This window comes from Penicillium antarcticum, assembly GCF_028974205.1.
Source record: "Penicillium antarcticum strain IBT 31339 chromosome Unknown utg000009l_segment0_segment0, whole genome shotgun sequence".
NCBI classification, from domain to species: domain Eukaryota; kingdom Fungi; phylum Ascomycota; class Eurotiomycetes; order Eurotiales; family Aspergillaceae; genus Penicillium; species Penicillium antarcticum.
The window spans coordinates 4813145-4839559 of record NW_026695307.1 but is presented as its reverse complement, the minus strand read 5'-3'; the positions used below and the strand labels follow the sequence as shown (position 1 = coordinate 4839559).

The window sequence follows — 26415 nt, the reverse complement described above, 5'->3', positions numbered from 1 at the left end:
GCTGGGGACAGACGAAGCTCGCGACAAGTAGATGGGGATAAACAAGTGCGTGGAAGCAATCAGATGAGATCAGCGATCTTAAGAACGCTGTGCGTGGGCATAGCACCGGGGGTGGGTTTGCAGGCAAAACAGATGCTCTGACAGGGTTGTGAGAGCTGAAAGGGATTGAAATGACAAGGGAATTGAAAAGCAAACAGTGCTACTTACCTCTTCTATGCGAGACCCAGAACTGGAGACTGGGGATTGAATCCAGATCACGGGCTGAGGTCGATCAAGATCACTATTGCGGCCTAGCTCGAAGTGGCCCTCCGGCAGTACATTTGGTATACGGTGTAAATGACATCTCCATATGAGGACATGATTGGGTTGGCTGGCTCACCGCATTGGTCACCGCCACTATACCACGGGAGGATTACATGTACTGTACGCCCTGGGTTCGTACATATACTTTCTGCTGAAAACGCGATCTATCTTATTGCCTTTTGATGAATTTATAAATAGATTTGCGTAGCATAGAGTGTTCAATCAAGCCATAATATAAAGGTAATACATGGAACATGAATAGAAGTTCATGTACTCAAGGTAACATTCCACAAGCTTATTTGACTATTGGATCTAGTAAGTAATATCATATTGACTCAAGCCTTGACGGTTGTCTACTAGTTTATTTAATACTTCATCTCAATAAAATTTTCCTATTCTTTTGTATAGTATACCGAATGATCTGTTCAGTCGTTGATACCTAATGACGAGTAGTGACAAGGGATCCAGAGGAATAAGCTTGGATCTCATCCTTGGCATATGCCAGATATATCGATCTATGTACTAAGGAAGCTATCACATAACATGCTTTGTATTGATACATTCGTCAATACAAACTCCATCCTCTAGTACGGAGCACTCCATAGATGTAGATACTTCATCCTTATAATCAAGTATTGTTTCATACTTCCCCCGTAACTGTAGATCTCGGGCAGTTATTGGAACTTACGATCTGGACTGTTCTGCCGAACAACTTCACCAATCAACGTCCAATCGCGAGGGTCAGGTCGAGTAAACACAAAAGGCGGTGGACGTTGGGCAGCCAGATGGAGACTAGCGTTCTCCGGCCCCCTGACGACCGATGTTATGTTTCTCTCTCCGATCTAATCTATCCCGCTCTGCCTGCTTTGCCTTTGCGAGAGAGGCGGGAAGGTCATTGCACTCTTTCACTTCGACAACTCTGTCCTTTCTGTCTCGCGGAGGAACTACTATACCGATCCCTTGCGTCACCGCCTCGGCGAGGGGCTCTTATCAACGCACGGTTGTTGACATCGGCACGCTACGCAGCATTACGCAACACATGAGTCTTTGAGAGGGGCTGGTGCGATCTGCAGGGCAAGACAGCCTGCTGAACAGCCTTCAACGATCTCGGCCTTTTTTGGACGACGCTTGTCGTCCAGACACTTCCCTTGTGACCGGTCGTGTCGCTGCCCAACGCGAGAAGATGCCGGCCGTCGATGAGTCACCTTCCGAACGGAAGCATACTAGCAGCTCTTACAGAGATGAGTTAGCGCATTACAAGGCTCAGTATGAGCAGCTTGAGGCGGAGCTTGCGGACTTTCAGTCCTCCAGCCGGGAGCTGGAGACTGAGATGGAGAAGGACATTGAGGCCTCGGAAAAGCGCGAGCGGCAGCTGAAGGAGAAGGTTGATACACTGCGGTATGAAGTCGATGAGTGGAAGGTATGTATTCACGCGTCTATTGCCTACTTTGTCGCTTAGAGTCGGACACTAACAGTGCGGCAGACCAAGTACAAGCAGTCCAAAACCGAGGGTAATACTGCCCAGAACAACCTGCAGAAAGAGATCACCTCTCTGCGAGACGCAAACCGTACTTTGCAACTGAAGCTGCGTGATATTGAAGTTGCCAACGATGACTACGAGCGACAAGCCCGGAACACCACCTCGTCCCTGGAGGACCTGGAGTCCAAGTACAACATTGGTATTGAACGCGGAGTACTGCTCGAGGAAGAAATTAGAAACGGGGAACAGGAGCGCGAGCAACTGCGTATTGACAATCAGCGTCTCCGGGATGAGCTGTCCGATCTTAAGATTGAAGCAGAGATTGTCCAAGAGAGGCTCCGGAACACCGAGGGACATGGCTTCCGCCGCCGCAAGCCTACTCCTCTGTACCGCAGCCCGTCGACTCCTCAGACATTAGAGATTTTTGACCGCTCCCCTGGTACCGCTACTTCTTCCCCAGTCTTTGCCACACCCCCCGCTAAGTCATCCCTTGCGTCGGCCACTGCTACCCCGCCTTCACCTCCAATCTCCGAGTCGTCTGTAAACCTTCGCAAGTCGATCAATGCGACACCATCTTTCCCTAGACAGAGAGCTGCTGGACCTGAACCGGTCAACTCTCGAACACTTCATGCTCGGCCCCAGCCGCGCCCCACTCATTCTCGAACCCCGTCCCTCGCTTATAGCAACGGCGCATACAGCAATGGCCGTTCTACTCCATCCATGTCCATCTCATCTCGCAACAGTCTCACGAGGATGAACACCTCGCGGCCACCAGGACTTCCAAAGTCTGGGTCGCTGTTCCAGATCCGTGGTCTGATTGGCAAGATGCAGAAGCTCGAAGAGCGCGTCCAGTCCGCCAAATCGAGACTGCCTGCGCCGTCTGACACGTCTTCCCGTGGTTCCCCTCGCTCGGGATCTGTGGTTAGTGAAAGCCCAGTTGCCTCGTCGATTACGGTTCGACGGAACTCCCGGAAGCGGCTGAGTGGCAGCAGCTTAGGTTCCTCTGTGCGTGATAGCGAAGGCACACCGTCCTACGTTCCACCAAGTCGCCAATCTTTCGGACGAACCGGTGAAAGTCGCCCAAGCAGTCGAACGAGTTACTCTAGCCGCAGTTCCTTTAGTCAAAGCGTGCATTCTGGGGTTCCCCCTAACGGCCGACCCGAAAGTCGATCCAGTCGTACCGGTGCCAAAACACCGTTAGGCCATTACTCGACAAATCCAACCACGGAAAGTAGACGGCCTCGTTCCTCTCTCAGCAATCATGCCGGCCAGCTCCCCAATATTGCTGGCATGTGCCTGATTGACGAGGACCGTGACATCTCCACCCCAACAACATCCCGAACCTCCCAGGACATCCGTCGACCCTCTGTCTCGGCCACTCCCACGCCTGGAGTGAAGAAACGTACCGTCAGCGGTATACCAGCACCCCGAAGCTTCAAGACCAGCATCGGGCCTGGAACTATGCCACCTCCTCACCGGAAGACCCAAATCAGTGACCTGGGGGAGACCTTTTGATCTGCCATTCTTAATTAAGGAGCTTACATGGGGATATGGGATTTGATGGTTCTGTGGGCTTCTGATGTTTTACATACTCGATTTTGATTGCGATGCTTCCCGGCCCCCGCAGTCCGGCACATCCCCTGTACAGTTTTGCATGCTGGTGTGCCTCGACCAGCCAGGCCTGGTCCATTTTTTAGTGGCCCCCCCGGTGGATTCCTGGGGCCGTCCTAAGCTGTGTCTCAGCACTCGACTTTTCGTTCAATAATACCCATGATTGTTACGCTCAATTACTTTCCCGTAGCCTGGCCCAATGACATGGATGGCCTTACTGTGTAGCGGGGACCCATGTGGCTGCATGAACGCCATACTGGCCGGATGAATCTGCCGGTATAGAGGTAGCATTGAGCACTCGACACTTAGGTCATCACCCCCTGCATAGATCCACGGGTCTGTCACGATCTTACTGGGAACCTGATATGATTCTGGCCTTGATTTCCCAATACATTCTAAAGTAACCCTATCAACAGGGAAGTGTGAAAAGGGATATGCCGTTGAATAATGCGCAGGATCGGAATAGGCTTAGCGTCTGCGCCATTGAGGTGACGTGAATCTAGATTTAATTAATTCCTCTAAGCATACAGTATTGGCATTGGATCTATTCTATGTATCTAGGTATACCAGATCTACAGATCACAACCCCTCGAATTGTTGATTCCCCGAAAGTCCCTCGGGCTTCGGTCACCGAAACCCGGGGTATATTTAGGTGGTATACAATGGAATCCGGGAAATAGATAAATGAGAGATGGACTATATTTCAACATCGACAATCCATACACTTTAGAATATTCTCTGCTATAAGTTAACCACATAAAAGAAGTGGTGGAATTGGTGGGCGTGAGTGGCAGTGGAACCGGCCCAACAAAGCCAGGGAGTTGGGGAAAGTGTTCCTGGGCTGTAAGTACCTCCCCATAGTAAACAGTACGGCACGGTACTTCCATCCAGTCAAGGCTCATCACCTCAGTTGGGATCTCCACCTTGGTGGGACTCCAGGAAATCATCCCTCAGCATTTTTTTATTTCTTCTTCTTGAGGCCAGATTCCTGAATCTCTTCTTACATCTTGATTAATTTTTACGGGTTTTGGTGGTCCCGGTGAGTGATTGTAACCCCCCTGTGCCTGAATTGCTCCGACTTGGCCGTTTGCGACCAGAACTGCAGGCCATTTCCGCATTTGGCGCTATGTTTCCTCAATCTTGACGCTGACTAGAGCTTTTTTTTCCTTCTTGCAGATCTAACTCCGAATCTCATTCCTTCTACTCCTTTCTATCTCCTCTTCCTCCGAAACCACCAATCGGGCAGTTCCCGCCACTTCACTGTACATTACTTTTAATCGCACTCCGTACCCGGAGCTTTGACTTCTTCCACTACTGCCTGGGAGCTTGTCTTTAATCATGGGCATCACAAACGGCAACGGTAGCTCATTGGCCGCCAAACACAACCTCCCCTCACATTTCATCGGTGGCAATGCCCTCGAATCAGCAAGCCCAAGTGCCGTGAAGGACTTTGTGGCCGCTCACGATGGTCACTCCGTCATCACGTCGGTATGCTTTCCAACGGTCCCGCGACCCCCCCAAATGCGGAATAATGGTAAATTGGACTGAATTGACCTTGTAAATAGGTGCTTATTGCCAACAACGGTATCGCCGCTGTCAAAGAGATCCGTTCAGTGCGGAAATGGGCTTACGAGACCTTTGGCAACGAGCGCGCCATCCAGTTCACTGTGATGGCCACGCCGGAAGATCTACACGCCAACGCCGACTATATTCGTATGGCCGATCAATACGTCGAGGTTCCCGGTGGAACGAATAATAATAACTATGCCAACGTCGAGTTGATTGTCGACGTGGCGGAGCGCATGGATGTCCACGCCGTGTGGGCTGGATGGTAAGCAAACTTTGCACAATACAGAGAGAATGCACGAACTGACGCTGTGTTAGGGGTCACGCTTCCGAAAACCCTCGGTTACCCGAATCGCTGGCTGCTTCTCCCAAGAAGATTATCTTCATTGGACCCCCTGCTTCGGCTATGCGCTCATTGGGTGACAAGATTTCCTCCACCATTGTTGCACAGCACGCTGGTGTGCCGTGTATCCCTTGGTCTGGAACCGGTGTCGACGCTGTCAAGCTCGATGAGCACGGGATCGTGACGGTCGAGGACGATGTCTATAGCAAGGGTTGCACTTTCTCCCCCAGGAAGGTCTGGAGAAGGCCAAGGAGATTGGCTTCCCCGTCATGATCAAGGCCTCCGAAGGTGGTGGTGGTAAGGGTATTCGAAAGGTCGAGAACGAGGAGGAGTTCGTTTCTCTCTACAATGCCGCTGCCAACGAGATTCCGGGCTCGCCTATCTTCATCATGAAGCTGGCTGGAAACGCCCGCCATCTGGAGGTTCAGTTGCTGGCTGATCAGTACGGTAACAACATTTCCCTGTTCGGTCGTGATTGTTCCGTTCAGCGTCGTCACCAGAAGATTATTGAGGAGGCTCCTGTGACTATTGCTAAGCAGCCTACCTTCCAGGCCATGGAGCGCGCTGCTGTCAGCCTTGGTCGCTTGGTCGGATACGTTTCTGCTGGTACCGTCGAGTACCTGTACTCGCACTCCGATGACAAGTTCTATTTCCTCGAGTTGAACCCCCGTCTTCAGGTCGAGCATCCCACCACTGAGATGGTCTCCGGAGTCAACCTACCCGCTGCTCAGCTCCAAATTGCCATGGGTATCCCTCTCCACCGCGTCCGTGACATTCGTCTCCTCTACGGTGTTGACCCTAACACCTCCGCCGAAATTGACTTCGACTTCTCCAACGAGGAGAGCTACCAGACCCAGCGTCGTCCCCAGCCCAAGGGCCACACCACTGCCTGTCGTATCACCTCCGAGGACCCCGGCGAGGGTTTCAAGCCTTCCAGCGGTACCATGCACGAGCTGAACTTCCGTTCTTCCTCGAACGTCTGGGGTTACTTCTCCGTCGGTACTGCCGGTGGTATCCACAGTTTCTCCGACAGTCAGTTCGGTCACATTTTCGCCTACGGTGAGAACCGTTCTGCCTCGCGAAAGCACATGGTTGTTGCTCTCAAGGAATTGAGTATTCGTGGTGATTTCCGTACCACCGTCGAGTACCTTATCAAGCTTCTCGAGACTCCCGCCTTCGAGGACAACACCATCACCACCGGATGGTTGGACCAGCTTATCTCCAACAAGCTGACTGCCGAGCGCCCCGACCAGATTGTTGCCATCATCTGTGGTGCTGTCACCAAGGCCCACCTCGCCAGCGAGGCTGGAATTGAGGAGTACCGTAACGGTCTCGGAAAGGGTCAGGTTCCCTCCAAGGATATCCTCAAGACTGTCTTCCCTGTCGATTTCATCTACGAGGGCGAACGCTACAAGTTCACCGCTACCCGCGCTAGCTTGGACAGCTACCACCTCTTCATCAACGGCTCCAAGTGCTCCGTCGGTGTCCGTGCCCTTGCTGATGGTGGTCTCCTGGTTCTCCTCAGTGGACGCAGTCATAACGTCTACTGGAAGGAAGAGCCCGCTGCCACTCGTCTCAGTGTCGACGGCAAGACCTGCCTCCTCGAGCAGGAGAACGACCCCACTCAACTCCGTACTCCCTCCCCCGGTAAGCTTGTCAAGTTCACCGTTGAGAACGGTGAGCACGTCCGCTCTGGCCAAGCTTACGCCGAGGTTGAGGTCATGAAGATGTACATGCCCCTCATTGCTCAGGAGGACGGTGTTGTGCAGCTCATCAAGCAGCCCGGAGCTACCCTTGAGGCTGGCGATATTCTTGGAATCCTCGCTCTTGATGATCCCTCCCGCGTCAAGCACGCTCAGCCCTTCACTGGTCAGCTGCCCGAGCTTGGCTCCCCCGTTGTGGTCGGTACCAAGCCTCCTCAGCAGTTCTTCCTGTTGCACAGCATTCTGGAGAACATTCTCCGCGGTTTCGATAACCAGGTCATCATGGGTACCACCCTGAAGGAGCTGGTTGAGGTTCTGCGTAACCCTGAGCTGCCCTATGGCGAGTGGAACGCCCAGTCTTCTGCCCTGCACTCTCGCATGCCCCAGAAGCTGGATGCTTCCCTCCAGGCTATTGTTGACAAGGCTAAGGCTCGCAAGGCTGAGTTCCCTGCCAAGCAGCTCCAGAAGACCATTGTTCGCTTCATTGAGGAGAACATCAACCCTGCCGATGCTGAGATCCTCAAGACTACTCTGCTGCCCTTGATCCAGGTCATCAACAAGTACCTCGATGGCCTCAAGTCCAACGAGTACAATGTCTTCATTGGTCTGCTTGAGCAGTACTACGAGGTTGAGAAGCTGTTCTCCACCCACAACTTCCGTGATGAGGATGTTATCCTGAAGCTTCGTGAGGAGAACAAGGAGGACATTACCGGCATTGTCCACACTGTCCTCTCCCACAGCCGCATCGGTTCCAAGAACAACTTGATCCTGGCTATCCTCGACATGTACCGCCCCAACCAGCCCAACGTGGAGAACGTTGGCAAGTATTTCAAGCCTGTCCTTAAGAAGCTGACCGAGCTCGAGTCTCGATCCTCCGCCAAGGTCACTCTCAAGGCCCGTGAGGTTCTGATCCAGTGTGCCATGCCCTCTCTCGAGGAGCGTCTCTCCCAGATGGAGCACATTCTCAAGTCTTCCGTTGTCGAGTCTCGCTACGGTGAGACCGGCTGGGAGCACCGTGAGCCTGCCTTCGAGGTCCTCAAGGAGGTCGTTGACTCCAAGTACACCGTCTTCGATGTGCTGCCTCGCTTCTTCGTTCACTCCGACCCCTGGGTGACCCTCGCCTCTCTGGAAGTTTACATCCGCCGTGCTTACCGTGCCTACACCCTCAAGGGCATTGAATACCACTCCGGCACTGAGCAGCCCTTCTTGTCCTGGGACTTCACTCTCGGCAAGCTTGGCCAGCCTGAGTTCGGCTCGCTTTCTTCCACCCAGCCCTCGGCTCCTGGTACCCCCATCGCCGAAAGCAACCCCTTCAAGCGCATCAACTCCATCAGCGACATGTCTTACCTTGTCAACGACCCTGCCAGCGACCCTGTTCGCAAGGGTGTCATCATCCCTGTGCAGTACCTGGAGGACGCTGAGGAGTACATCTCCAAGGCTCTCGAGGCTTTCCCTCTCGGCGGCTCTGCCAAGCGCCCCAGTGATCACGGTCTGATTGCCAACCTTGAGGGCAAGCGCAAGCCCATCCCCAAGCCCGAGAGCGACAGTGAGCTCACCGGTGTCTGCAATATCGCCATTCGCGATATCGAGGAGCAGGATGACAACGAGATTGTTGCCCAGATGAAGAAGATGCTTGTCGACTGCAAGGACGAGCTTCTGGCCCGCCGTATCCGTCGTGTCACCTTCATCTGTGGTAAGGAGGGGGTCTACCCCGGCTACTTCACCTTCCGTGGTCCCCACTACGAGGAGGATCTCAGTATCCGTCACAGCGAACCTGCTCTTGCCTTCCAGCTGGAGCTTGGCCGTCTGAGCAAGTTCAATATCAAGCCTGTCTTCACAGAGAACCGTAACATCCACGTTTACGAGGCTATTGGCAAGGGTCCCGAGAACGACAAGGCCATTGACAAGCGTTACTTCATTCGGGCTGTCGTGCGTCCCGGTCGTCTTCGCGATGATATTCCCACTGCTGAATACCTGATCTCGGAAGCTGACCGCCTGATGAACGACATTCTGGACGCTCTGGAGATCATTGGCAACAACAACTCCGATTTGAACCACATCTTCATCAACTTCTCTCCGGTCTTCAACCTCCAGCCCGTCGATGTCGAGCAGGCCCTTGCCGGTTTCCTCGACCGCTTCGGTCGTCGCCTGTGGCGTCTCCGTGTCACCGGTGCTGAGATCCGTATCCTTTGCACTGACCCGGCTACCGGCATGCCTTACCCCCTGCGTGTTATCATCAGCAACACCTACGGTTTCATCATTAACGTTGAGCTGTACATCGAGCGCAAGTCCGAGAAGGGAGAGTGGATCTTCCAGAGCATTGGCGGCACCACCAAGCTGGGCTCCATGCACATGCGCCCTGTCTCTACTCCTTACCCTACCAAGGAGTGGCTGCAACCCAAGCGTTACAAGGCTCACTTGATGGGAACTCAGTACGTGTACGATTTCCCCGAGCTCTTCCGCCAGGCTTTCCAAAACAGCTGGACCAAGGTTGCCGAGAAGATTCCTTCTCTGTACGAGAAGCGTCCTCCCGTTGGCGAGTGCATTGACTACAGCGAGCTTGTCCTCGATGACACCGACAACCTTGTCGAGGTGTCCCGCGAGCCCGGTACCAACAGCCACGGTATGGTTGGTTGGATCGTCACTGCCCGTACTCCTGAGTACCCCCGCGGCAGACGTTTCATCATTGTCGCCAACGACATTACCTTCCAGATTGGTTCGTTCGGTCCCCAGGAAGACAAGTTCTTCCACAAGTGCACTGAGCTCGCTCGCAAGATGGGTATTCCTCGCATCTACCTGTCTGCCAACTCCGGTGCTCGCATTGGTATGGCCGATGAGCTGATCCCCTACTTCTCTGTTGCCTGGAACAACCCCGAGAAGCCCGAGGCCGGCTTCAAGTACCTCTACCTCACCCCCGAGGTCAAGAAGCGCTTCGATGCCAGCAAGAAGAAGGAAGTCATCACGGAGGAGATCACTGATGAGGGTGAGATCCGCCACAAGATCACCACCGTCATTGGTGCCAAGGATGGTCTTGGTGTTGAGTGTCTGAAGGGATCCGGTCTCATTGCCGGTGCCACCTCCAAGGCTTACGAGGACATCTTTACCATCACCCTGGTCACCTGCCGTTCCGTCGGTATCGGTGCCTACCTTGTTCGTCTCGGTCAGCGCGCCATCCAGGTTGAGGGCCAACCCATTATCCTCACTGGTGCCCCTGCCATCAACAAGCTGCTCGGTCGCGAGGTCTACACTTCTAACCTGCAGCTCGGTGGTACCCAGATCATGTACAAGAACGGTGTTTCTCACATGACTGCCAACGACGACTTCGAGGGTGTCCAGAAGATTGTCGAGTGGATGTCCTTCGTCCCCGACAAAAAGGGTGCTCCCATCCCTATTCGCGCCTTCTCTGACGACTGGGACCGCGATATTGGCTTCTTCCCTCCTCCCAAGCAGCCTTACGATGTTCGTCACCTCATCGGTGGTAAGGATGATGTCGACGGCTTCCTGCCTGGTCTGTTCGACAAGGGCTCCTTTGAGGAAGCCCTCGGTGGCTGGGCCCGCACTGTCGTCGTCGGTCGCGCCCGTCTCGGCGGTATCCCCATGGGTGTCATCGCCGTCGAGACCCGCTCTGTCGAGAACGTCACCCCTGCCGATCCCGCCAACCCCGACTCCATGGAGATGATCTCCACCGAGGCCGGTGGTGTCTGGTACCCCAACTCCGCCTTCAAAACCGCCCAAGCCCTGCGCGACTTCAACAACGGAGAGCAGCTCCCCGTCATGATCCTCGCCAACTGGAGAGGATTCTCTGGTGGCCAGCGCGACATGTACAACGAGGTCCTCAAGTACGGATCCTACATCGTCGACGCCCTCGTCAAGTACGAGCAGCCCATCTTCGTCTACATCCCTCCCCACGGCGAACTTCGCGGTGGATCCTGGGTCGTCGTCGACCCAACCATCAACCCAGACCAGATGGAGATGTACGCCGACGAAGACGCCCGCGGTGGTGTCCTCGAGCCAGAGGGTATTGTTGGAATCAAGTACCGCCGCGACAAGCAGCTGGACACAATGGCCCGCCTGGACGCCCCCTACGGCGAACTCCGCCGCGCCCTGGCAGACACCTCCCTGACCAAGGAGCAACTCTCCGAGATCAAGACCAAGATGGCCGCCCGCGAGGAACAGCTCCTGCCCGTGTACATGCAGATCGCCCTGCAATTCGCCGACCTGCACGACCGCGCCGGTCGCATGCAAGCCAAGAACACCATCCGCAAGCCCTTGCAATGGCAAAACGCCCGCCGCTTCTTCTACTGGCGTCTCCGTCGCCGTCTCAGCGAAGAGCTCATCGTCAAGCGCATGGTCGCCGCCTCTGGCGCCCCTGCTGCCGTCGACTCCGACTCTTCCGCTCGTGCTACCCACCTCCGCACCCTGCACGCCTGGACTGGTCTGCTCGACGATGAACTCGAGCACGATGACCAGAAGGTCGCTGCTTGGTATGAGGAGAACAAGAAGCTCGTACAGAACAAGGTTGAGGCGCTTCGTACCGAGGGCGTTGCTTCGGAGGTTGCTCAGCTGCTGATTGGTAACAAGGAGGGTGGTCTTCGTGGTGTCCAGCAAGTTCTTTCTATGCTTCCTGTTGAGGAGCGTGAGAGTGTTCTCAAGTATCTTGGCTCTGCTTAGATCTTGCTTAGATATTATGACTTGATGTTTTTTTTTCTTTTCTTCTTTCTTTGCTCCAAGTTGTTATTCAATTGCATGGTGTTTTTGTTTCATTTCTTTTGGATTATCGAGACATTTACTTTCGGTCTTATATTGGATTTTGATAAGGTAATCTATCTGTTCTACTTTATTTCTTTCTTACACAACAGTCGTAAATGTATTCGTCAATGTAAACCCCCTCGTATCGGGGCAGTCACCTAATGGTATCATAAAAACACAGCAGACATAACTGAAGCAGAAGTAGAAACTAGCATACCCCAACCATTGGACCCCCCTTCCACGTAACCCGATTCCAATCACCCTTCTGTCCAGTCCATCCACGGCGCAACTCGCGTTCCCGATCGCGGACCTTTTTACTATGTGAACGACTATGGGATTTGCTTTGGCGTTTTGATTGCGGTTGTTCTTCTTTTGACGTCGACGTAGCTGTAGATGTAGTTGATGAGACAAAGAGACTTTTCAACCATCTGAAGACCATTTTGAGGGTGGTTGGTTAATTGGGTTATGTACCCGGAGTTGAAGAAAATGCGCTCTTGGATTCGTGGGGATGTTGATTCAGGTGGAACTCTAATGAGAAGCTGCCTGTTGTTAACATGGGTGAATGGCACGAGGGTAGTATATCCAGGGGGTTCGGATCGAGGACTGTGGGCTGTATGGGGAGTATACGTGCCTTCACATACACACACACACACACACACACACACACACACACACACACACACACACACACAAGACACAAAATTTACAACAGAAACGCAAGCGACGATGTCATCGGAGATGGGTCGCCTTGAAGTGTTTACGTGTGGGTCAAGGCTGTGTCGGGCGTTAGATGTAGCCAAGGGCTAAGTTCAGCCTGGGGGCGGAATGTACAGATAGCATGATGTTTCGCCAAGTATAGATGCTGGCCTATTACACCCTATATGACCTTTGTGGACAGTAAAATTTATAGATGACCTCATAGGGAGGTATACCAGGTCAGCCTCAAGCCACTAAACCCTTCTAGTGAATTGTTGCCTAGCCAAGCCCCCCTGTGAGATCGCCTTTAATTGTTCTCCACCCTTCGAACACTGTACACTACAACCACCTGATACGGGTACACTTATACATAATGGGCAACTCATCCCCCGCTGAAGCTGCACCGGCTTACGAGGACCTCTTCCACGAACGGCCCGGCGGCCGCACTGGCGTAAGTCGATCGCCCAGGTTCCTCCTTGTCGCCAACGCATGGCATGTGGAATCGCACAGAATGCTAAACTGACTGTGTAGTATGCGATGGTCGGTCAAATCGACGACACAGCCGATGTAGACATCGAGCAAGCCCACCAACACACACATGGACATCAAAATGCCGAAGATCCATCTTCGATCCCACTGTCGACGCAGGAGAATCAACATTCCCACTGTGCTGAATGCGACCGTCAACGGGAGCGGAGAGAGCGACGAGAGAGTGCACACAAGTCCTGTGGTATCGTGTCCAGGACTTTCATTCTTATTTTCTTCTTTTTGATGATTTTGGGTGTTGTTGGGATCCAGGCGTGGAAGGAAGTTAAGATTCGGGATGATTGAATTTACAGTCTAGTACAAGAAAACCAACTCCATAAATGTCCGCGTTGAAACGGGAGTGCATGTTAGTAGTGTCGTATGACAGACTTAGGAGACGGGTCGGCGAGAAAGAACAAAGACCCAATGCAATACTACATAGACCCAGCTCGAGGTGGTGACATCAGGCAATCTAGACGTACTAGACCTAACACTTTGTCCAATGGAATGATTCAGAATCATGAGGAAAAAAAGAACGAAACGTTGTCCGGATACGTCTCCTGCTCAATGCGCTAAGTTGGTGCCAGGAGATCTTAATCCCCATGTCCTCCGGGGCCTCGGGACCAAACACAACAAAGCGCTTAGATCAACACCATTTTTCTTGCTCATCTCGAACAGGAAATAGTAGCCCCATGGCGGTTTGTCAGTAGCCATGCAGAATAAAACAATAAAAGCACATATATTCTCTATTTATCTAATTCATCTGCGCATACTCCTCAAGCGCCTCATGCAAATTCCCAAACAAACCATCATACCACCCCTTAATAAGCTCCCACTCCGCTGGCGGCAAAGCACCACGACACATACGCAACCAACCCCCAACAATGAAATCAGCATAGGAAGCCTTGGCCCCCAAAAGGAATGGCCCACTCGCATCCCTCCTGTACAAATCAACAAGCCCCTTCAACGTCTCCTCCAGCGATTGGAGCAACTCAACCCTCGTCTCTCCATGCACAATCATCGCATCCCACGGTAACCCAATCCTCTTCTCAAACGTCGTCTTCGTCTCATCCGCTCTGGCAGGATCAAGCGGTAAATACCCCGCCATCAACTGCGCATGCGCGGTGAACGCACCGTCGACATTTGTATTGAATCGCACATAGGCGGGGATATGGCCCTCTTCACCGACATCTGCGACTGCGATCGGAGCGAAGAGATCTAGTTTACACCCGAAGACGAAGTTCAGATCTTGTGGTGGGAAGAGATCGCCGCCTGAGGTTGGGTATTGCTCGTTTAGGTAGACGGCTATTTCGAAGGAGTCGCCTACTGTCGTTTCTGTAATTGGGTCGGTAATCACTGGGAGCGTAAAGTAGGCTGAGCCGTCGGCGAATCTGCGGGAGGGTGGGATGTTTAGTGGGGCGCGGACGGCGCTGATGTCTGGTAGCGGCACCCAGGTTGTTTTGTAAGGGACTCTTTTGAAGTTGAGGGCGTAGCGGCTTTTCCAGGGGTTTGGAGAGCAGGAGGACTTTTCTGCTGGGGGTGCGAGGGCGATGTCGTAGAATGTCAGGGACATTGTTGTGGTTGTGGGGGTTGTAGTGGTAGTTGAGGTTATGGTGATGAGATTGGGGAATTGAATTGGGGAACTTGGAGTGTAGTGGGAGCTTCTCCCATGTAATTGAATTGTATTTGGGAGCTATTCAAGGGTAATCTTTATATAAAAGGCTGGGGTGAGATAAGTGAAGTGAGTGGTTGACTCATGTCGAGTCATGTCCGGATGTGGGGAACTAGACACAGGGTCCAGTCTGAATTACGCATGCTGACTCGAGTTGTATGCGAGCAATTCGCATCTTAGCTAATGCTCTAGAATCCTTGAAATATCTACTTTCCAATCCCATTGTGATATTATACCTTCCTAAGCCAATTCTTACGGCCCGCTTAAAGAAAAGCTCGGTGCTGTAGGTCTTTGCCAAGACATGCCAAGACTGATATAAATAGCCCAATTTTTAAACTTTCATAGATCAGATAACTTTTTTACAACTAGGATAGGGTTGGATGAGTCTCTCCATTCTTGCCAGTTAATATCCACGCTCGTCATTTATCCATGCTCGTTCATTAGCTTCGTCACTGTAGACTGTATCGCCTTGCTTTCAATTTCGTTGACCCCCAGATAATCTGGGAAAATCACATTATGGGTCCAATCTATTCAAGGAACGATGAATACTTTACTAGGCATGCATATCTGAGCTTTGAGGACTTTCCTGATTGCCTGCCATTTGCCAGGCCATATTTAGTTTGCCGGGACGAGGCATGTACAGTATGGCGATGGAGGGCTGACTCGATGTGGGATGTGGGATTGATCAGCTCTCTATCGCTAATAAGTCAGTGGCTAGCTACTTGTAGGTTAGGTGGCGGGACAAAAGAGGCGCAACACAAATGGAGACGCATTGTGAGGTCCCCAGAAGCCTAATAAGCCTAGTCTCCTCTGAAGCAGGATTGAGAAACTCGATGTATCGCTGTAGTCGGGAATCTACCTCATTATATAGATGTCTAATTGGCCTTTTTGCGAAAGAGGGAAAGAATCTACAATTACTCAGTGGAACTCCTTGATTTGAATTGCCACTAAGCTAGATTGAAACCATTTTAATAGACCAGGCAATTCACAGGCCGTTTACATAGTGAATTCAAGCAAGTTGCCACCGAAATCCCGGGCAAAGAAGCGAGTGGGATACTCCTTTCCTTGAGTCCCTACAGCAATGACTTATGAGCATATCGCATCGACTAGAATCATGAACCACCAACTTACCAGAATTCTGCTCTCCAGGTTTATCAGCGGCCATTGGTGCCGCAGGACCACCCTGGACATGATGATCATAGATGCTTGTCTTAATCTCCTCAAGTTCCTCGCGAGTATCGAGCTTGAAGCATGGATGCCGGGTAGCGGTGGGATCAGTAGCACCGACTGAAACATGTATTTGCTGGCCACTGGAGCCAAGGTTGAACCTAAATACCAGGTGAGCTTTGTTTAGTAGGTTCTATCGTTGGCTCGGCATACCATAAAATAGTCCCGATCTGCAGCTCAGGTACTGGCGCCGAGACTAGCCCAAGCGTAGTGCCATAAAACTCCAGGGCTTGATCCAAGGTCTCCTCGGGGATAGTAATATTGATATGCGCGATTCCAGAAATCATAATGCCGAATAGAAGATGTGCGATGAGTTTGCCAAGTGAAACAACAGATCCCCCGCAGTAAAATTATATATGGCTCAAGCCACGCGGGAATCAGTTTCCGCGTCGGAATTGGATGGTTCGTGTGACGATTCACGAAATGACTCAAATGGCAAGATGTTTATTGCTAAGTTGAAAATCTTCCGAGTTCCTGTATAGAAATGGGGAAAGGCTTACTTTTACATCGTGTTCCCCCCACGGCAAGCTATCCCCGCCACAGGCCCGACTCGGCATTAGCCGATGCGAGATCGGCGTTTCTCCAGGGAAAACCTTGAGCCGAATATTGCCTTTTATTCTTGTTCAATTGCTTGTTTGTTTTTGGCTTCCTGAATGTGTCAATGTAACCATTGGTCCGCTTGACGTCCCCCGGATTCATCGGATTGGAGGTACAAGGGCCATCCCTGGAAGTTTGCGACATCGACTTGCTAAGAAGCATGCATGCCACTTGCTGGGTTCTTGCTTGGAAACACCATGTATTTGCATATGCGCAACTATTAACTTTTCTTGTGGTGTATAGCATAGGTCAAAATGACATTGCAATTATCTGCTTGCATAGTCCTCTTTGATCATCTCTGCTCCCTTCTCAGCGATAGCATAGACTGTCGCTTGAATATGTGCTCCGATCTGCAATGGCATGATACTAGCATCGATTACTCGCAAGCCACTAACACCATATACCCGAAGTCTTTCGTCGACAACTCCAGCTTTGGCGCCTTCATACCCGCCCATAGCACAGGTGCCAACGGCTGTGTGAATATTAGCAACGGCAAATTCATGCAATGGGAGAAGAACATACGATGCCAGTCGGTAATGGTATAATTAGAGACAAAATCTTCGTACACCCTTCCTTCAGAACCAGGTCCCTCAGCAGGCGGAGGAAAGACACGACCCCGAACCATCTGGGCCAAAGGCTCAGTCTGACAGATTCGATCTGCCCATATTTGCGCCTTTGCCATGATCTTCTTATCGAGCTCACCAGCACCGAGATAGTAGCACGGGTCAATGACAGGCTTATCGTCAACTGTGGTTCTCAGCTTGCCGCTTTTCGGAGGCAGATGGATTGACCCCCGGGAGAAAGGATACTGCAGCATTTGAAGCATCGTAGCATACTTCTTACCCGGCTCAGAGACAAAATATGGGCTCCAGTTCCCAACATCGAACAGGAACTCGATTTGACCACGTATTTTACCTGGCTCGAACTGGCTGGCTAGAAGGGTGTCGCATGCATGGCCTGTTTCTTTTGCAAATCTTTGCGCATCATTATACAGCTCGATGCATTCCTCTGATGTGAGAACTTGCGAGAGTGGCATGTAGGCTACGGAACATGGCATCACAGTCCACGGTCCCGTTTGCGAAGCGTAATAGGCGTCATCAGCAGCAGTGCGTTGAACAGGATCCGCAAGAATATCATCGCGAGTAGGGAATGTGGGTGGTATTTCAAAGATGGTAGCGGTCACTAGTGGTATCAGCCGGATGATGAGACTGAACTGGAACGTCCTTACTCATGTGATCCTGTAGATTCTCTCCAACATTGGGATTATGAACCTTCAACTCTATACCCGCAGCCTCCAACACATCCCGTCGACCTATGCCTGACAGCTCTAAAAGTTGTGGAGCTTGCACACTGCCAGCACTGAGGATGACCTCTCGAGCAGCCAGTATCTTAGCTGCTTCTCCACCACAACGGACTCGAACTCCTGTTGCAACCCATTTACCATCACCGTTCCAATCGAGTATGATTTCCAAGACCGTGGCCTCAGTGAGGACATGCAAGTTCTTGCGTCCAGCTATAGGTGCATAATATGCTGAAGCAGAATAGCTTCGTTCCTGATGGTCTGGATCTAGCGTGCAGACCATATTCCATGCACCGCTGTTGATACCTGTCAGGCTATCAGGAACAGACTTCACCCCCAGGACATTGAGAGTATCATGCCAATACTGGTGCGCGATGCCATACTGTTTGACATGGGATGTGTGTAGAGGTCCGCCTGTTCCGTTCACTTTGGGATCATAAGCAGACTTGTAATACGCCTGATGAGCAGCGCTAGGCGGATGAAAGTTCTCGCTGCGACGAAAGAAGGGTCTATAAGCAAGTTAGCTCGCCAGAAAACATAGACACAGATAGAAACCAATCCAAATATGACAGTAGTGCATACAAAAGATCCTCCCACCCCCACCCAGAGTTCCCCAGTTGGACCCAAGCATCATAATCGTCACGATGTCCCCGGTTCCACGCCATAAAGTTAAGCGCACTCGTGCCGCCTAAAACACGACCTCTGGGCCATGGCAGCGAGCGTCCACCGAGACCTGGCTGTGATGTTGTTTCAAATTGCCAGTCATACTCAGATCCAATGGTCTCGCCATATCGACCCGGTATGTTGATTGCGCCATTGTCTTCTCTGCCCAGGGCTGAGGGTCCCGCTTCGATGACTCCGACTTGGACTTCAGGGTCTTCGCTTAGTCGTGCGGCAACTGCTAGACCGGCTGTTCCTCCGCCTATTATTATGTAGTCGAGCTGGAAGGAGGCGAATTCTTTGAGAGTTGGGCTTTTCATTGTGAAGTGTGGTGAGGGGGCGGGGTTGGGGATCTCACGGATCTCTGAGTAGCATTACAGAAGTACTCAAATTTGAGGTTCTTTGTGTATGAAGGGTTATGTTTCAAAAGCTCAATAGCCTCTGCATATTTCCAGCAATTGTGAAAAGGGGCAGTATGATACATCGAAATCGCCAGTTGGGGATATCTTCCGAACTACAGTAAAATGGCTATAGAATCTTCTTCCGACTGCACCACAAAGAGCAACAAGATACCTACTTCTTCATCTACTTAGAGCGCATAGATTCGATGATCACATCTGCTCATCCTTCGATAGTGCCGGCCTTGGTGATCGCACTGAGCGATAACTCCAAATTCAGGAGACGGCAGTCAGTAGATATCGAACTTCAATACAGTATATTTAATTTTAGGCTGATGAATGATGAAGCGCATGCACTAGATAAAGTGATTGGTTCTGGATAGATCTTCCCATGTCTTTCAATCTCAACAAGATCACCGTTTTATCATCCGACAAAAAGAGAGCATGCCAATCATTGGCTCCGGCTCCATATGCCGAGTCCGTGTTCAAGGTGCAGATAACATGTGCATCTAACCTGGAACTTGACGAGATCAATCTACCACCCTTCCCCCTTGTTTCCTCTCTCCCTCGCCATCCAATCACGCGAGAGCTACGGAACTGACCAGAATGCCAATCATTTGAACGCAGCATCAGCCTCATCAAATGCCGTAGTAATCTGGTCGGCGGAAGGCTTTATTTTGAGGAAGATGTCATCCGGGACCTTGGCCTTGGCCTGATCCTCTAACAGTCGCTTCTCTCCGTGTAGATTGCTCAGATATGTTCGAGCTTCTGGTCCGAGTCCCGATTTGTTGATCAAGGGGGCCTGTATACATATTGAATAAGCATTGATGTACCAATGGACTTTGAACACATACCTTGCCCCTTGCGGAATGAATAGCATCCAGCAGTACAGGATACATATGCTCATACGATTTGGCGTAGCTCGATCCTTCTTCAGAAATCATGTTGTCACTATCCGCTAGGTTTTCCCGGGCTGTTCGAGCGGCGGTTTGCGCGATGATGAGGTTCCTGGCAACCCCAAAGCGGCCGTGATACCGCCGTTGTAGTTGTCGAGTGACTTTTGTGCATTTCCAATTTTGGCTGCCAGGTTGTCCATGTCGCTAATGCTCTGGGCCACATTCGCCGCTGCCGGAACACACGACACAGCCCCAAGAGCGCTCATGAGGAAAACATTGATCTTATTCCACCGCATTGTGAATAGCTCGTCGCGCAAAAAAGGTTCTTAGTGTAAGTAGAATGAAGCAGAGCTCAGATGAAAGGAATTTACAACCGTTCAGGAGAAACGAAGGATGTAAATACTCAGTAACATCAAGCCAGCATATAGAAGAATGCCGTGGCGCAGGTAGATCATAGCAAATATCCGAACGGAATGTGGATTGAATTTTTCCAAGTATGTTCCAGGAAATCCCTTCTCTATGTCCATCACTTTTTGCCTTGCTTCCTTGGCTGTGATTACGAAGTGCGTCGTCCCTGGCATTTTATATTTTGTGTCTTGCAATTCCTGGGTCATTGAACTACAGCTATTCGATGGGGATCTACCCACGGCCCACTGGATGGGTTGTCAAAATCGAGATTGAAAAAGTTAAATGTCATGAGTAAAGTCGCAGGATCCTTCTGGGTTGCGTAAAAGGAGTCTTTCTACAGTAGGCATACGTGCTGTAATTCGTCATATGCATCGGCCTGGTGTTAGAAATGGTATATTTACCCAGCCAAAGTCATTGCATTTTGCCAGTAACCAGAAAGGTATTTGGGATATGTTTGAGCTTGATGCTCCGCCCTAAAAAGAGACGAGGGATTCTCGGTCGTTCTGCACGAGTTGTTAAAAAAGACGGCGATTGATTAACTTCTACTCCAATATTACTACCACTCAATTTTAATAGGATAGTACCATAATTGCTTCCAGCTGCAAACCTAAACATGGAACTAAATCATGGTGAAAGCCTGTTCCTTTCCCCATTCAGATTGTCAATGTTACGTCCCTCAAGGTGAGTACCCGAAAGATGGCAAATATGAAGATACAAACCGAATTCATTCTGGTTCCCAGTATCAAATGTTAAACGGTGCTCCAGAATGAGCGAATCATTCGCTACCACATCGATTTAAGCTTAAAATAAGAAAATTCATCCAAGCTTCTTCTGGCACGTGTTTGTAGAAACTACGTCATCGCTAGGGCGGTGGGGACAGACAAAATACTGCGACTCCCCTCCACCGTCACTTATTTCCTTTAACACCCTTGGTGTCTCAAAGCGAAGATGACTGTCGGCGCACCTGCAGTGGATCCGCTCACCATCCTTCCTCCAGAGATTGTCCTCCAAATCCTAGAATTCGCACCCGTCTCGGCCCTCGCGTCCCTCACTGCTACCTCGAAGGCCTGGCATCAGTTTATCGACGTCACCCACCAAGAAGCTATCTACACTTCCGATACCAAGACCTCACAACCTCTTGGAGGCGCCCGGGACTTCTCGTTCCTCTCGGATACGCACAGTTTCGCCAAAGTATTTCAGAACACAGAGTCATGGAAGGATCTATGCAAGCGCCAGACGCTCCTCGCTCGCAATTGGGCCGATACACATCCAGTGAGCCAGGAGTCTGTGCTCCAAGTTGGCAATGATCCTGTTTGGCGGTTCAAAGCTGATTTTAAGCGCCGATTCTTCGTTTCCACCTCTCACGCCGGAGGATTGAACGTCACTGATATGGACACGGGCGATATCTTGTGGAGACTTCCCTCGGTGCTGGATACCGATGGCGATGCGGTTCGCCCATACGCTCACTTGGAGTATCAGGATGGAATGGCTGTATTTGACAGCGAAGGAGATTCCGTGGAGGTCTGGCAAGCGGACCAAGAAGGCGCCAAGCGCGGAGAGTTCCGCCGTATTGCGATCTTAAACCACGATTGCCAGACCAGAGGCTTCCAGTTGTCTCACTGGAATCTTTGTGTTGTGTCTAACAAGGGACAGGGCTTCGTCTACGATATGACGCAGCGGCCTCCAAAGTTGACTACGCACTTGACAATCGAGAAAGACGGTGTCGGCCATCTAGACCAGAGCAAGGACGCGGTGATTTATTCGATGGGAAAGAAGGGGTACTTTGCATACAACAAAGAAAGTGGTGCATTCCTAGGCAACTTGCAACCATCCTTCTGCACCGAAAGATACCACGTCCGCCCACCCCCGGCCACATTCCCTTCTGCAGGCGCAGCTTTAGCTGGAGCCGCGCGACTCGGCCCATCGCATCGATTTTTCCCACCGGGGACCCCAAGCAAGGATGGGTTGGTACCAATCAAGGTTGAGAAAGGCCCTCTGCCCTCGCCGAGTGACCCTGAGCACGTGAGAAACGAAGAGGATGAATGGGGATCGGGTATGATTCACGGTGATCTCTTTGTGGGTGTCTCTCGCGCTGGCCGTATCTTCATTTGTTCCAACTGGCGCAAGGCAGTCCACGACCAAGCCAGCCTCGCGGCCAACAGCTCTATTCTTGAATGTGAGTCAGATGGTTCCAGCTTTGACCTTGGAGGTTGGTTATCTCTCCGCAACCACCGAGTTATGTTTGAGATCCAGGATCGCATCTACATCGTTGCTCTCGATCACAACGACAAGATTCAGGATGTTGATCATCCCACCCGTGCTTCCTACTCTCTGCTTACCAGCTCCGCACCTCAACTTGCCGTTCCAATCAGTTACATGGCCCTAGCCGACGATGCTATCATGAGCACCTACACTGTGAGTAATGAATTCAATACTCCTACTTTCAAAGGAAAGCAACATTTACAAGTACAAATATAGACTCTCGGCTGGCGCGACTCAACTCAACCAGGCGGTATCCCTGCAGCCGCAGGTGCAAACCCAGCTCGTGTTTTCCCAACCAAGGCCATCCGAATCGTCAGCCTCGCCCCTGACCTTGTCAATAAAGTCACTCCAATCTCTGCCGATGGAGCAGACCCTTCACCGTCAACCGAAGGCACGCAAAACCCCAGTCAGAACCCTCCCGGCCAAGGCACATTTGGCTCGCAAGCAGGACTCTTGCAGTTGCTCAGCTTGCTTCGTGATGAGGTCATGGAAGAGGCAGACTTTGAAGAGTTCGCCGACGGCGAACTAGATGACGAATGGGAGAGCGTCGACGAAGAAGAAGAGGATGAAGAAGAAGCCGGTGATGAATCCGAGAATGCGCATGCGCACGAGGGAGCCTAGATTCTGTTGGTTACCTAGGGTGGTACGAAGGATCACTTACTTGCCAGAATTAACATACCCAAGGGTCCTGCATCGTATTAACTTTTACCTTAGGGAGCATGCATAGTATTCTCGGATTTCCTATTCGGGAGGCTGGAAGACTCGGTTTAATTCGACTCATGAATCAGACACGAATCGCAATGCTACGCAAGAGCTTTAAATGCACTGTAGCAACAACACAACCGTTTTATTATGGCATTACTTTGGCTTTCAAGACACAACAAAGGTCATGAACCTGTTCACGGTACTATAAGATTAAAGACCATACGAAGTTCTGCATAGGATTAGATCATTTTGTGCATTATCTGTTCCTAAAATAGCCTCTATCTGGTTATATCATCATTAAAAGGGTTCCTAGTTATATGATTCACAATATTATAGATACCACAATTTTTAATAAGAATCTAAGGGGGACAAGTAACTAGCCGAGCCCTAGGTGATGTTACAGCTATGTTAATTGATTTTGGTAACAGAGTCCATTATGTCCCATTGATATGGTTTGTTAGCTATGCTTAAAGGAAAGTGCGCTTGAGTTTTATTTGCTCTTGTTTATACTCAAGATCGGCAGGCTAGAAGGTGTATAAATTCCTTCTCAGGTCTGGTGTAACTGATTCTCCGCTTCAATAGATCCTCAAATGGAAATGCAGAGGCTCTTGACTACATCAAATGTAAGCATGCTCTATGGCTCAGCATCTGTCTATGCACTTATATATATTTCGAAATGGTTCGGGGAAGCGATGGCTATAGCGAATTTTGGGAGAAGTAAGTCTTAATTAGGAGGCGTCTTGAGAACTCAAAGATCATAAAGTAGTCAACATACACGTGACTTTCAAAAGTTAATCAGGCTTGTCATTCAGCACAATCCGTTTCGCTTTCGATCAACTCTCTCTACTACCAATGAAGTCGGTATTTCGATCGAGCTCCCGCGGTTTGCTGTCCCCGAATCAGCCTTTCCACCCAACTGGGACGATGAATCACATCCAATCCAGTTCATCGACCTCTGCGAACTGCGACGTATTTTCCCGTCGTTTGAAGGAATAGTTGTCACGATTGATCCACAGCCTATTCGCTCTGATATAGTCTAGTTGAGTTGCTTATTCGTCAATGGGTAAAAGGTAGGCAAACAAAGAGTAGGTCAACCCGAAGGACATTCGAAGGCTGGGAAAATGGATAGCTACCTTCAACCAGTTCCGCCAAACATTGGCAATACAATTACTACAACACGACGACTGATTGAATTCAGCGTGAAAGGACGGGGTCTAATACCGTGAGTTAATCGAGGAAAAATGACATCAATGTGTTGACTCCGTATTCTACGATCTGTATCCGCTCGGGCTGAACACCACGCCCAAATACATAATATGAGAGCTAGGATATACCTCTCGCTTATCATTCATAATAGACAGCAAGATAAGCAACAGATGTTCTGTTCATAGATCCCGCTGGATTGTTCATCGTCTTTGATAAAATGGCTGCCTATTGGATACACGAAGTGCTGACATGGCCCCCAACCCGACAAAGCCACATGTGTCAGCCTGTGCAAATCTGACATCGGACCAGCTTCGGCGCCACTTATAACATTGCAGGGATATCAACACCTACTGCGTTGTATCTTCCCTCTTTGTGGCCGCCCACTATGCATCGAAGAACAGGCCGCTCGAAATCAAAGAAGGGCTGTATCACCTGCAAAATGCGTCATGTGCGATGCGGTGAAGAAAAGCCAAACTGCATGCAATGTACCAAGACGGGGCGCAAATGTGATGGTTACAGCAACCAGTCCCAAAAAGAGCTTCGGCAGAAAGTTGCTGACCCATGTCCTGCGTGGCCAACCGTCAGCCCTGATAGCCGACTAGTGCTTGTCCCCGGCTCGCGGGAAGAAAGAAAATATATCCACACATTCTGCACGCAGACCTCTCCAGCCCTCTCAGGGTTCTTCACGTCCGAAATATGGAGCCGCTTTCTCCCGCAGCTCAGTCATCGAGAACCGACTGTTCGGCATGCCGTTGCTGCCGTTAGTATGATGTATGAGCAACTCTATCATCCCAATGCTAGCCATGGCGACCGCGATGGCTTTGCACTTGAGCAATACACCAAAGCTATTGAGAAATTCCGACAGCAGCTGGCGAATCCGCGAGACGCTGACTCTGACTCTATACTTGTCACTTGTCTCCTGTTCGTATGCTTGGAGATGCTCAGGTCCAGTCCTTCGAGCGTTCTAGATCATATTCAAGGTGGAATGCAAATACTTCTGAAACAGCAAAGCGCAAAGGGCCGACAACCAAAAAGAGATCCAATCTACCAAGAGCTATGCCAGTCATTCCATCGACTGAGCATTCAGCTGCCCCTCTTCGGTCGACCTTTGATTCCCTTCCATGTTCAAAGAGAGACAGAGCTAGTCCCAGACCAGATTCCCACCTTTGATAACATCGCTCAGGCCCGAGAATCTATGACAACCCTCATGAATCAAGGTCTAGGATTGATCAGACCCATCGGTATCGACAGGATTACCCCATCTGAAGAAGTCAACCAGCAACAAATGTACGAGCAGCGCGTCCTTGCACAGAGTCTCTACAAGTGGAATACAGCATTCACAACAATGATACAGAAAACGGCTAAGAGTGTTGGAATTTCTGATCCACGCGCACCATTAGCACTCCAAATAAACTACTTTACTTCCATCATATGGATTCTCAGTTGCCTAGCACGAAATGAGACCGTCTATGACCAACATTTCGCATCCTTCGAAGCCAGCGTGGCTGCAGCAGAGAAAATTCTCGCGCTCAGCACACAGCAAAAAAAGCCACCAACCCCTGAAATCTTCTCCCTGGATGCTGAAGTTGTCCCAGCAATATACTGGACCGCAATGAGATGTCGAGAACCGAACATTCGACGCCGCGCAATTGCCATTATATCCAATTACCCCACCAAAGAGGGATTATGGGGTCAGGGAGAGCGTCAATATGAAATTGCGAAGTTGGTACTCGAGATAGAAGAAAGACCGTATCTGCATCTTCCCGTGGAAGAAAGGATCCCCCATGACACACAGCGGGTATATGAAGCACTGATCTTTCCGGAAAAAGGGACATACCTAGACCCATGTCCGGTAACGATTATGACGAAGCCACATGGGCAGCACGGGCCGTGGAACACACGTGTTGAATGTGTGCAGCCGCAAAAGCTGAAATAGACTTCGGGGGTATGGACAGCAGGACTTGAATCATAGATTGTCGGCATTCCTGATAATATTCACCCCCAGAGCCTCTTCCATTAGTGTGGTGTGCTAGCGTATACATTATTGTTGCCTAGCTCGTCAGCCACTGTAAGCCCAATAGTCATAAGCATCCTTCAATATCTAGATT

General features: G+C 50.7%; 9 protein-coding genes across 9 annotated transcripts; 5 read left to right on the top strand and 4 right to left on the bottom strand.

Moving 5' to 3' along the window:
• Positions 1-1486: 1486 nt before the first annotated feature.
• On the top strand, positions 1487-3298 carry nde1 (nuclear distribution protein NudE; the record flags this gene model as incomplete). The annotated part of the gene is made up of 2 exons (XM_058468226.1): positions 1487-1723; positions 1787-3298. 2 exons carry the CDS (start codon positions 1487-1489, stop codon positions 3296-3298), a joined length of 1749 nt encoding a protein of 582 aa, XP_058316072.1.
• Positions 3299-4732: 1434 nt separating this feature from the next.
• On the top strand, positions 4733-11677 carry N7508_010165 (acetyl-CoA carboxylase ACC1; the record flags this gene model as incomplete). Its single annotated transcript, XM_058468225.1, has 4 exons — positions 4733-4882; positions 4960-5225; positions 5279-5483; positions 5534-11677. The coding sequence occupies 4 exons, from the start codon at positions 4733-4735 to the stop codon at positions 11675-11677; spliced, it is 6765 nt and encodes a 2254-aa protein (XP_058316071.1).
• Positions 11678-12824: 1147 nt separating this feature from the next.
• Positions 12825-13282, top strand: N7508_010164 (uncharacterized protein; the record flags this gene model as incomplete). The annotated part of the gene is made up of 2 exons (XM_058468224.1): positions 12825-12902; positions 12983-13282. The coding sequence occupies 2 exons, from the start codon at positions 12825-12827 to the stop codon at positions 13280-13282; spliced, it is 378 nt and encodes a 125-aa protein (XP_058316070.1).
• Positions 13283-13730: 448 nt separating this feature from the next.
• On the bottom strand, positions 13731-14549 carry N7508_010163 (uncharacterized protein; the record flags this gene model as incomplete). The annotated part of the gene is made up of 1 exon (XM_058468223.1): positions 13731-14549. The coding sequence occupies one exon, from the start codon at positions 14547-14549 to the stop codon at positions 13731-13733; it is 819 nt and encodes a 272-aa protein (XP_058316069.1).
• A 1095-nt stretch (positions 14550-15644) lies between these two features.
• N7508_010162 (putative glyoxalase family protein) lies at positions 15645-16162 on the bottom strand (the record flags this gene model as incomplete). The annotated part of the gene is made up of 3 exons (XM_058468222.1): positions 15645-15721; positions 15780-15976; positions 16029-16162. 3 exons carry the CDS (start codon positions 16160-16162, stop codon positions 15645-15647), a joined length of 408 nt encoding a protein of 135 aa, XP_058316068.1.
• Positions 16163-16738: 576 nt separating this feature from the next.
• On the bottom strand, positions 16739-18752 carry N7508_010161 (GMC family oxidoreductase; the record flags this gene model as incomplete). Its single annotated transcript, XM_058468221.1, has 4 exons — positions 16739-16944; positions 16995-17654; positions 17701-18281; positions 18355-18752. The coding sequence occupies 4 exons, from the start codon at positions 18750-18752 to the stop codon at positions 16739-16741; spliced, it is 1845 nt and encodes a 614-aa protein (XP_058316067.1).
• A 691-nt stretch (positions 18753-19443) lies between these two features.
• N7508_010160 (mannoprotein) lies at positions 19444-20022 on the bottom strand (the record flags this gene model as incomplete). The annotated part of the gene is made up of 3 exons (XM_058468220.1): positions 19444-19632; positions 19685-19803; positions 19866-20022. The coding sequence occupies 3 exons, from the start codon at positions 20020-20022 to the stop codon at positions 19444-19446; spliced, it is 465 nt and encodes a 154-aa protein (XP_058316066.1).
• A 1060-nt stretch (positions 20023-21082) lies between these two features.
• N7508_010159 (F-box protein) lies at positions 21083-23017 on the top strand (the record flags this gene model as incomplete). Its single annotated transcript, XM_058468219.1, has 2 exons — positions 21083-22549; positions 22613-23017. The coding sequence occupies 2 exons, from the start codon at positions 21083-21085 to the stop codon at positions 23015-23017; spliced, it is 1872 nt and encodes a 623-aa protein (XP_058316065.1).
• Positions 23018-24692: 1675 nt separating this feature from the next.
• On the top strand, positions 24693-26243 carry N7508_010158 (Zn(II)2Cys6 transcription factor; the record flags this gene model as incomplete). Its single annotated transcript, XM_058468218.1, has 1 exon — positions 24693-26243. The coding sequence occupies one exon, from the start codon at positions 24693-24695 to the stop codon at positions 26241-26243; it is 1551 nt and encodes a 516-aa protein (XP_058316064.1).
• Between the last annotated feature and the right edge of the window lie 172 nt (positions 26244-26415).